Below are 12,500 nucleotides of genomic sequence, written 5' to 3' on the forward strand. Positions count from 1 at the left end.
CTATCCACCCATCCATCTATCAATCAATTCATCCATCCATCTATCCATCCATCCATCCATCCATCTATCAATCCATTCATCCATCCATCTATCCATCCATCCATCCATCCATCTATCAATCTATCCACCCATCCATCCATCTATCAATCTATCCACCCATCCATCTATCTATCCATCCATCTATCCATCCACCCACCCAACCATCCATCTATCAATCAATCCATCCACCCATCCATCTATCAACCCATTCACCTATCCATCCATCCATCCATCTATCCATCAATCCATCCATCAATCCATCTATCAATCCATCCATCTATCAATCCATCCACCCATCCATCTATCAATCCATCCATTCATCCATCCATCCACCCACAATCCATCCACCCATACATCTATCCATCCATCCATCAATCCATCCATCTATCAATCCATCCACTCATCCATCTATCTATCCATCCATCCATCAATCTACCCACCCAGCCATCAACCCAACCATCCATCTATCAATCAATCCATCCACCCATCCATCTATCAACACATTCACCTATCCATCTATCAATCCACCCATCCATCCATCCATCCATCCACCCACAATCCATCCATCCATCCATCCATCCATCCACCCACCTACCCACCCACCCATCCCTCTACCAATGCACTCCCCCAACCACCCATTACGACAAATCTCTAATCCAACAATGTACTGACCCAACCCCATCCCCACCCAGACTGTGTCTTTGAGGACCTCCAGTCTGATTACATCAATGGCGTGACTGGCCAGACGTGTACCGCCTACGTTGGAGATGAAGACTACAAATGCTACAACACTTGGGTCCACGATGAGCAGTGCTGCCACACGTGTGGTCAGAAGGAACGCGACATCCCAGGTTTGAAACAATACACAATCTTCTATAAAGCAAATAACAATGTTTATATAGCTAATGAAGGGGTACTGCGCTTGAAAAAAATTGACAAAGATATACAACTTTTTCAGTTTTGGTTTTGACCGCAAAGATTTTTTAGTCCAAATATCAATACACACACACACACACACACACACACACACACACACATATATATATATATATATATATATATATATATATATATATATATATATATATATATATATATATATAAAGAAGCCACAAACTGCTAATAACTTGTCAAAACGACTAAAGCTTGACAGCTCTGTGAATTATTGGGTTTGAGAGATAAAAACTTGAGCTTAAGCTTTTATATAGCGCAATATCCCCTAAACGTGCTCAAAGCGCTTTACATGAGGTCCCTAACCAACTGCAACACGCAACATGTAGAACGAGACACGACGCCTGTTAGGCGGTATTACAATTTTTTTTCCGACAGATACAACGCTGTTAAGGCTAGGTACTCATTTTACACCTGAGTACGGTGAAAGAATGTGAGTAAAGAGCTTTTTCCAAGGACTCAACTATGCGAGTACCCAGGACCTTCCGATCCGAAAGCGAGAGTCACACCACAAGACCACATTGCTGCACAATAATATTGAATTGACACTCATCTCAAGGAACCGCGATTACTGGGATTAAATTGTTTTGGTCAAATCTGAAGGAATGCTTTTTTTCCTTTTTTTTTTTTGTTGTTGTTTTTTGTTGTTGGTTTTTTTTGTTGTTTTTTTTTTTGGGGGGGTTTTTTTTTTTTTGTTTTTCTAGTTTTTTCTACCCATTCATATAATGATTTATGAATGTCATCTCGTTCTTCTCCTTGGTGGTGGAGGTGGTTAGGGATGTGAACGCCATCAGACTGGCGACAAGCGCTATGCCATGTTGAATACGCTCAGATAGGCCAGGAATCGTTCATAATAATAATAATAATGCTGAAAACGTATATAGCGCTATAACTCCGAGACACCAGACTCTAAGTGCTTAAATTACAAATTACTTTGGCTGAAACATACTCATTTACACACACAAGCACACACACACACATACATACACACACACACACAACACAGCACACAACACAAACCAAACCTATCTTGCTTCTCATACCATCTACTAAAATCGAAACAAATATGTTTAAAGCGAACGTTTAAAAATAGACAAAGATTCTTTTTCACGAATGCTCTCCGAATTCGAGGGATAACTAGTTTTGTGTAATCACTGGCCGAACGTAAGGGGCGGGGTTTTGAATATCTTTCAATTAGTTCTGAAAGGTAGGAAGGGGCAGTACCTTCAAGACAACGATACACTAAAACACAAGCTTTGAATTTAATCCTTTTCTCAACAGGCAGCCAATGCAGATCATGAAGTAGAGGTCCGTCAGAGTCGCACCTACACTTCATCAATACTAGTCTGGCAGCGCTGTTTTGGACAATCTGAAGACGTTTCAGATTGTATTGCGAAACGCCAAACAACAGAGCATTACAATAATCCAATTTCGATAGTACAAGGGACACAACCAGGTGCTAGGTCACATCCTCAGATATGAACCGTCTAATGGAAGCAATCTTTTTTAGTTGGAAAAAGAGAGATCTAACCAAATTATTAACCTGATGCTCCATCGACAATCCAGAGTCTAAGAATGTGCCAAGGTTTTTCACTTTGTCAACAATTTGAATGGAGGCATCCCCCAACTTCAAATCTGTTTCATTTTTCCACTTCCTGTTCCCCACATACAGCACCTCCGTCTTATCATCATTCAGTTTCAGTCTGTTCTCATTCATCCATTTCTTAACACTTTGGATACAATTTTTACTATTGGCTGATACATCTTGTAAATTTCTCGTATTGGAAACGCAGTACAATTGCGTATCATCAGCGTATTGATGGTAAGACAGACCAAAACTTCTGATGATTTTAGACAGAGGGCGTACAAAAACAAAACAAAAAGAACGGGTCCAAGTACTGAACCCTGGGGAACGCCACAATCAAGAAAGATTTTTTCAGATCTATATTCATCCACCGTAATAATCTGTTTACGATTAAACAAATATGACCTAAACCAATCAAGCGCTGCACCAGACACGCCATAAGTAATTTCAAGACGTTTTAGAAGAAGATTGTGATCAATAGTATCAAAAGCAGACGATAGGTCAAGCAAATTCAGCAAAGAACATGAACCATTGTCTATAACAGAGAGGAGATCATTAACAACCCTAACAAGTGCGGTTTCCTTCGAATGATGTTGCCTATAAGCAGACTGAAATTTTTCTTCAAGACAATTATTTTTAAGATGAGACAGTAATTGTTTCAAAACAAGCTTTTCTAAGATCTTAGAGAGAAAAGGAAGATTAGAGACAGGGCGATAGTTTTTTAAGTTCTCTTTATCGAGATCAGGTTTTTTCAAAAGGGGTTTGACATGAGCAACTTTGTAAATGTCTGGTACAGCACCTGACTGCAACGAATTATTAACAATACATGTAAATGGTGTTAAAATTACATCAATGCATTTTTTAGAATGGCAGTATTTAAGGGGTCTAAATCACAACTTTTAGTTGGAGACGACATAATGCAATCACATAAGTCAGCTTCAGTAATCATTGAAAAATGTGTTAACGAATCACCATGAAACGTGTCAAATGTTGTTTGGATCGATTCAGACGAGAGTTTTTTCCTGATGGTATCCGTTTTTTCTTTAAAATATTGACCAAAGCGAGTTGGTAGATCTGCACGATCGATTAAAGATGGGAGAGCTGATTGTTGTTCATGACTTTTTGTTGTCACCAGAGAATCAGTTAGCTGCCTGCTCTAGAAAGATGTGTATTAAATTAGAAGTTTTTTCTTAAAAAAAAAAAAAGTACAGAGTTTTGTCGAGATGAGAGTCATTTAAATCTGAAGGACGAATTCTGGTCACCTCGAATTGTCATAGCAGTAAGGTCGCGGGTTCGAGCCCCCGTCGCCGCCGCGAAATCTTTATTCTCTCTTGTCTTCTGGAACTTTCCTACTCACTTCATTTCTTGTTGTCATCAACATAAGTGTCTGCTCCACTCACTCTTCTTTCGTTTACCACCGATCCAACTCGGCCACACCTCGATGTTGCTATTTTTCCTCTGGCCACTGTACTTTACAACATTTGGCAGACATGAGTTGACCTTATGTAGAGGAGATTTTCTTTTTATTCTGATGACCTTTTTCCTGGTAGTGATTGGTAGCAGAGTGCTTTGTGATAGACTGTCCAAGGTGTAATAGGCAATTATTTTTACTTTTCATTAAAATGATTCCAAATGTGGAATAATGTCCGTTGTTGTCATGGATCTATAAGAATTCGATTTTGATGTTGCTGTTGTAATTAATATGATTTATAACGATGATGATGATGATGTTGATGATGATGATGATAATGATGATGGTGATGATGATGATGATGATGATGATGATGATGGTGATGATGATGATGATGATGGTGATGATGATGATGATGATGATGATGATGATGATGATGATGATGGTGATGATGATGATGATGATGATGATGATGATGATGATGATGATGATGATGATGATGATGATGATGATGATATTTTCCTGTCCTATTTCCTCAGATTGTGCATACGGCGACAAATCTTCTGACTGCGCCAGATTCACTGCCGGCCAGGTGTGTGGATCTTACAGTCACATCTGCTGTGAAAAGTGCCAGTATGTATTCTTGATATGTGTACCAAATCATCCATGCATCAATCAATATATCTATTCATACGTCCATCAATCCACACATACACTAATCCATCAAGATATCATTATCCATCCATACATCCACACATCCACCACTATATCTATATCCATCCATCCACAAATCCATCCATCCACAAATCTATCCATCCATCCATCCATCCATCAATCCACCCATCCACCCATCCACCAATATATCTATATCCATCCATCCATCCACACATCTACCCATCCATCAATATATTTATATCCATCCATCCATTCATCCATCCATCCTTCCCTCAATCCACACATCAATCAATGTATCTATATCCATCCATCCACCCATTCACTTATCCACCCAGCCATCAACCCATACATCCATACCTAAATATATCCACCCATCCATTCATCCGTCTATCTATCAACTCATCCATCAATCCACCTATCAATCAATATATCTATATCCATCCATCCACCGGCACATCCATCTAACTGTCCACCACATCCATCCACCCACACACCCATCCATCAATCCACTCATTTATCCATTCACCCATCCACTCATCTATCCATCCATCCATTTTTCAATCCATACATACATCCTTCAATATATATATATATATATATATATATATATATATATATATATATATATATATATATATATATATATATATGCACCCATTCATCCATCGATCTATCCACAAGTTTAACTATTCACCCATCTATCCCATCATTCACCCACCAATGTATCCATCCATCCATCCACCCATCTATACATCCATCCATCCATACATCCGTCCATCCATCCATCCATCTATCCATCCATCTATCCATCCATCCAAATATACATACATCCGTCCATCCACCCATCTATCCACCCATCCATCCATCCACCAATCTATCCATCCATCCATCCATCCATCCATCCATCTATCCGTCCATCCATCCATCCATCCATCCATCCGATCATCCAACCATCAATCAGTCCCTACGTCCATCTCATTCACCCATCCACTAAACCACCCATCCACTCATCCATCCAACCATAAATCCATTCGTCCACTCACTCATCCATCCATTCATCCATATATCTATCCACCCGTTTAACTATCGACTCATCTATCCCCTCATTCATGCATCAATGTACACTTCTATCCACCAATCCATCCATCCATCCATCCATCCATCAACCCACTCATCCATCCATCCTTCCATCCATCCATCCATCCATCAACCCACTCATCCATCCATCCTTCCATTCATCAACCCATTCGTGCATCCACCTATCCATCCATCCATCTATTCACCCATCCATCCATCGATTCATACATCCATCTCACCCATTCATCCATCCATCCATCCATCCGTCCATCAACCCATTCGTCTATCCATCCATCCATCCATCCATCTATCCATCCATCCATAAACCCACTCATCCCTCCATCCTTCCATCCATCAACCCATTCGCCCATCCACCTATCCATCCATTCATCCATCGTTCCTTCCATTCATCAACCCATTTATCCATCCATCCATCCATCTATCCATCCATCCATCAACCCACTCATCCATCCATCCTTCCATCCATCAACCCATTCGTCTATCCACCCATCCATCCATCCATTCACCCATCCATCCATCGATTCATACATCCATCTCACCCATTCATCCATCCATTCATCCATCCGTCCATCAACCCATTCGTCTATCCATCCATCCACCCATCCATCCATTCATCCATTCATCCACCCACCCACCCACCCATCCATCCATCCATCCATCAACCCATTCGTCCATCCACCCATCCATCCATCCATCCATTCATCCATACATCCACCCACTCATCCATCCATCCTTCCATCCATCAACCCATTCGTCCATCCACCCACCCATCCATCCATCCATCCATCTATCCATCCATCCACCTATCCATCCATCCATCCATCCATCCATCTATCCATCCATCCATAAACCCACTCATCCATCCATCCTTCCATCCATCAACCCATTCGTCCATCCACCCATCCATCCATCCATTCATCCATTCATCCACCCATCCATCCATCCATCCATCAACCCATTCGTCCATCCAACCATCCATCCATCCATTCATCCATTCATCCACCCATCCATCCATCCATCCTTCCATCCATCAACCCATTCGTCCATCCATCCATCTATTCATCCATCTACCAAACCGCTACCGTCTTTCGTTCACAGTAACTACTCGGGCAAGCGGTCCGTGTCCACCAATAGCAGTGTGGTCATCTCTGACAAGTCCAAAGATCCCTTCAAGCATCCCCACGCCACCGATGTAACCAAAGACAAAAATGACGGCCCTCCTTCTACATCCTAAGAACACTGTGGACTCGTAGCGTAGAAGCAAAAAGAGACGGCAATTTGATCGGAGACCAATATGAGACTTTCTTTAAGTATTTGTAAAACGGAAATAGCAACTTTCATTCCTTCAATAAAATTATATAGAGAAAGTGATTTTTTTCTATTGTTTTTGTGAGATATTATAAGAAAATACACAGTAAATGTGCTCAAAGCTCTTTATCACGGTTCACAAGCCGATAGCAACATTTAACTTCTAGGACGAATCATCGTGTCTGTGAGGTGTTAATACAATTTTTTTTGTCCAATAGAGACAATGCATTTAACTGCCAGGTACTCATTCTACACCTGAGTCCAATGATAACTTTCCGCGCGAGACTCGTGTCTCCAACCACATGGCACCAAAGACGCAGAATATAAGATTGTATAACCAATTTTATAAACTAATGAAATAAATTCCACACGCTAATGGAGATATTGCGGGGTGTGTGGAAGGAAGCAAGGATGGAGGGAAGGGGACGAGAGAGGGTAGAAGGTTCTAGCATGATTTGGACAGATGCCTGGACTGGGATCGCTAGATTATGAAGAAAGACTGATGAAACTGAATTAACCATCCTTGAAATGCAGAAGATATAGGAAGGGGGGGGGGGGGGGGGGGGGGGGGGGGGGGGAGGGGGCATGATACAACTATGCAAGATAACAAATGGTAAATATGACAAAGACATAACAGAATGTATTAAATGGAGGAGACATTTCTCAATAAGAAAATATACCTGAGATAAAAAAATAAAACAAACTAACTAAAATTGGATGTGAGGGGAGACCTTCCATAAGCTACTACATCCCAAGTCTTCTTCCGATGTTAAAGAGGGGATTTGGGAGGGGGGAAACTTTTTTTAAAAAGTTAAGTCTCCCCCCCCCCCCCACCTCCCAAACCCCCTTCTAGAAGTTCTAGTTTAGGGGGTTTGGGAGGGGGAGACTTTTTAAAAAAAAAGTTTCCCCCCTCCCAAACCCCCACTAGAACAAGAATGCTTGGGATGTAGTAGCTTATGGAAGGTCTCTCGATGTGAGAAAACACGAGTCTTACCAGATTCTGTAATGAGTGCAAAAACAAGAAACTTCTTGAAGACCAGAATAAATACTTTGGTCGTACCAAAAACGTCTTGTCCATCAATAAATGCATTATAGATTGTAAAACATAAGATTTTTTTCTTTTAAAACCAAAGACGATGACGAAATAGAGTCCGGTGAAAAGGACCTACTAGGACCTGTGCTGGAAACAATCCATAAGAATTCATAAGTGAATCAGAAAGACAGGAAACTCGGACATGGAAAGATTATTGTCAAGCATAGTAGACATCGTCAACTAAGGGTTGCTGTAATTGTATTTTATAATTAATTTGCATTATAAAGGATGAATTTTTAATTCAGAAAAACGAGTGGAGCAGGCACTTTTGTTGATAACAACAAGAAATAAAGTGAGTGGGAAAGTGTCTTCTAACCCGCGACATTACTGTTACGACAACTCCACCTGGCCGGGGGGGAGCGTGACTCTACCGTATGAGCTATCAACAACCCGCGACCTTACTAGTACGACAACTCCGCCTGGCCGGGGAGAGTCACCTACCGTATGAGCTATCCACAATCCTTACAAATGATGGACCAGGACACTACGTTATTTCATAACAAATAATGAATTACAATAATAATTTCCTTCATTCACCCCCAGTATAAATTCATCTGAAGCGCTTATTTTGATGAGAGACAATAATAACTCAGTCGTCAGCCGCAATGCAGCGCCGCAATATGAGCTAGCTGGGTTAAGTTTTTCTCAATAAAAATTCTGGATGGCACGACCGAATTTTCCGGGTGTTCGTACAATCTCCTATCCACTGGGCTATCGAATGGAAATGTTCTTAATAATAATAATATATAAAAATGAGGTCAGTCGTACAAGGGAAGTAATCACGAGAATACTAAAGACCATAGTGAATTAATGGTTACATCCCATGATACAATCTATTACAAGAAGACAAAATATCACAAGGGGCTTCGACGTTGTGATCCTGTGAAGGAACGCCACTGCGACGGGAGAGAACCACAACAGGTTATAAATATAAGTAAAAAGAAGTGAGCTTTCTATAGATAGTTCGAAGATGACGTCACTCAGGTCTTTGTTGATGTTTTTTGCCATCCGCGTTTATGAGTAACGCTCACTGAACTGTATTAACCCGACTATAAACGTTCATGGATACACACAGTTTTGTGTGTTGGTCCGTTATACTTCCGGATGGCAATGTTATGAGCTTCTTAGCCAAGCGCATACTATCTATACCCAAAAATCCACTAAATAATATTATGTATTACAGTAAAAGCGATTTTGAGCCAGAAGCGTTCCGTGTTTGGTATTTTGTTCTGTTGAATTCATTTTTAATTATTTCCTTTTACAGTCCACAGCTTCTAGCAGCTTAGAATTCACTGTGAAAAACGCTTTACAGAATGGTTCAAGCCGACAGCAAGACTTAACTGGGTTATTCTGAAAAATAAAAAAAAAAGCAACACGTATTTAAAACGTGGGGGTCCTGATAGCTCAGTCGGTAGAGCACTCGCGTCACACGCAAAGGGACTGAGATCGATCCCAGGTGCAGTCGAGATTTTTTTTTTTTGGACGCACCCCCCCCCCTCGCCCTGTCCACCGAGCAGTGAATGGGTAGCTGGTTCTGTTAGATTTGGGGGAAAGTATATTGCGATAGACTAGTTAGTGTCCTATTCAAAAGATAGTAAGCAATTGCTATTGTCCGTTACACGCTATAGAAACCGGGATAAACTCGAGCCCCATGGGCCCAATGGCTCCGAAAGACTACTTAGACAGATATTATAATATAAGCGGCCGAGGCGTCCCGATCGTATGACGAAGAGGCGAGTGGCCCTAAATCAAGTGAGCCAAGTCATATGCTTTATCATACATACTGTAACAATTTTGATGATGATGATGATGATGATGATGATGATGCTATCATCATCATCAACCTCCTCCTCCTCCTCCACCTCCTCCTCCTCCTCCTCCTCATCATCATCATCATCATCATCATTATAGTATTTGATAAATTAATTTTATTATGACAATAATGATAATGACGATGATGATGATAATAACAATAATCTCCCTCTCTCTCTCTCTCTCTCTCTCTCTCTCTCTCTCTCTCTCTCTCTCTCTCTCTCTCTCTCTCTCTCTCTCTCTCTCTCTCTCTGTGTGTGTGTGTGTGTGTGTGTGTGTGTGTGTGTGTGTGTGTGTGTGTGTAAGACTAAGAATAATGAATAATTAATGACACGAAAGACTATCACAACGAATTAACAAGTGACGACAAAGTTCAGAGGTCACAGTTCACAGTTCACACTTTTCATGAGTTGCGGGCCCCAGCACTTAGCACGTAGCAGAAGCAAGTTTATTTCTCATTTCAAAGCTTGGATACTTATGACCTGTGTCTCAAGTAAAGTAAAGTTTTAATCTTTTTGTCACAAATTTAAGTACTAGAATGTTACAGAGAATTGTGTTGATGCTCTCTAAGCCTAATGTTTCTTTGTTTATATTATTCTCTGGTTATCATTTGACTCAGCGCTGTTGTCACACGACCGACTGCTTCACGTGTCGTCTGCTAGGGATTTGACTCGTAACTTTAAGGGGGTACGCGCTGGTCGAGAGGACGGTTGTACTATGAATTCCACTAAAATTATCGAAAATGAGATTAGGGCACTTTCAGGTAATTCAACCTTTCTTAACACACTGAAAACATTAAAAAGGCTAAATTTCTACAAAAAAGTGCTTTAAATATTTTTTTTGTGACGCAGCTATCGTCTAAACGCAAAGTTTTTCCGTCATTTTCTTCAGAATCAACGTTCGATAGTCCTTAGCAACCCGCACTGAACCCCGGCTTATTTGGTATTAGCAGAAATGTCAGGGAAAGGGCATTTCCGTTCTTTCACATTCTTTGGCGTATGTGTCACAGGACGGCGGGGAAATCGAGAAATTCCAAGCCTATTTTCCTTTCTTTGATTGGCTGAAGAGACGGCTATGAGTTATTTTTAGTAATTACCGTCATGGAAAATTTTAGCTCACGTTCCAAGACCAATCGTAACCCGGTTTTCAGTCACGTGACATAACAACGGGTACATTTCCGGGAGCATTCCACTACGTTTACTATCGCTTCGATTCGAACTGATTTTTGGTCGTTTCATGACAAACTTCACTCCATTTACTTATTTGCAAAGTTTTATCATCATTTTCCAAAGAACCAAGAATTGGTAGATAATCATTTCGACGCCTGGATACCGCTTTAGCCAGTAAGTATGTCTATTTATTTATTACTAGTGAAATCAGATTGACCGGTTTACAGTCTCAAAGTGTGCATTCCATTCTAAAATGTAAACATTGACGATAATAAAAGAGAATGCTGCTCGTAAATAATTCTAAAGGCTAATTTTTGTTTTTATTTTATTTTTAATACAATTATTAAGAACCATACTGTTTTCTTTGATTTACATTAGTCTAGTGAAGATCATTGAGTTTTCATAAAGAAAGTTTCTTCACCATGATGGTCTGACATGATTCTGATTCCTTGGCTCAGATTGGCTCGGATAGACTGCTTTTTTAAAGGACTGAGACTGAGAGTGACCCCCTGAGCCGGAGACTGAAGAGTTTTAGTGACCCCCCCCCCCTCCCCCAACCCAGAAAACCGGCATTTTATAGGGCAATTTCCACTCAAAGTGCTCAAATGGGTTTACAAGAGGCCCCTAGCCAACAGTAACACTTACCACACTGCCAAGCACTCATTTTACACCTGAGTAAGAAAACGTGAGTAAAGGGTAAGAGCCTTTACGAATGACTCAAATTTGCCCCTCTCACAGCGGTACTTGAATCCTGGACTACCGGTCCAAAGGTGTGTGTCACACCACAAAGCCATACGTCGTATTGTGTATGTGATAGACCGATAGAAAATACTCCATTGTGTCATATCGGTCACCCTGTTTTGATTCAGGTAACAGGGAAGTAGAAGGCTACACGGTGTAACCTCATTCTTTTTTGTGAATTACTAAATAAGAACGAAAACTAGAAATCTAATTAAACATTGACATTGTTACTGTAAGGAACAGAAAATACTATATATATATATATATATATATATATATATATATATATATATATATATATATATATATATATATATATATATATAGTATTTTCTGTTTTTCTGATGAGAGCAACGCTCGATAACAACGTTGTAGAAGTCAAACTATCTTAATTTCAAATGTTTATAAATAGCTCCTTTTATTCTAAAGTTGAGCACTATTATTTCATGGTTTTTGTTTTATAATTTATATATATATATATATATATATATATATATATATATATATATATATATATATATATATATATATATATATATATATATATATATATATATATATATATATATTATAAATAGCCTCTATTAAAATAGTTTGTTTTTCTCTGTGATATGACTA

At 39.8% G+C, this 12,500-nt stretch overlaps 2 protein-coding genes across 4 annotated transcripts in view; both read left to right on the forward strand.

Annotated features, from left to right (window-relative positions):
- The window catches only part of LOC144976328 (metalloprotease mig-17-like), a 26,893-nt gene extending 19,763 nt beyond the window's left edge, over window positions 1-7,130 (forward strand). Inside the window, exons 13-15 of the mRNA XM_078920540.1 lie at window positions 732-890; window positions 4,526-4,619; window positions 6,858-7,130. Of these exons, the coding sequence (XP_078776666.1) occupies window positions 732-890; window positions 4,526-4,619; window positions 6,858-6,993 (389 nt within the window). The 3' untranslated portion in view covers window positions 6,994-7,130. The remainder of the gene's footprint in view (window positions 1-731; window positions 891-4,525; window positions 4,620-6,857) is intronic.
- A 3,207-nt stretch (window positions 7,131-10,337) lies between these two features.
- The window catches only part of LOC144976338 (long-chain-fatty-acid--CoA ligase 1-like), a 59,056-nt gene continuing 56,893 nt past the window's right edge, over window positions 10,338-12,500 (forward strand). For 2 of the 3 annotated variants that reach the window (XR_013646094.1, XM_078920569.1), the window contains exon 1: window positions 10,338-10,465. The gene's annotated coding sequence lies outside the window, so the exon portion shown is untranslated. Of the gene's footprint in view, window positions 11,316-12,500 lie in introns of all 3 variants that reach the window. The other variant, XM_078920570.1, reaches the window with a different exon arrangement.

Source organism: Berghia stephanieae, chromosome 7, assembly GCF_034508935.2.
Source record: "Berghia stephanieae isolate SIO BIC M18660-M18661 chromosome 7, UCSD_Bste_1.3, whole genome shotgun sequence".
Taxonomy (NCBI): domain Eukaryota; kingdom Metazoa; phylum Mollusca; class Gastropoda; order Nudibranchia; family Aeolidiidae; genus Berghia; species Berghia stephanieae.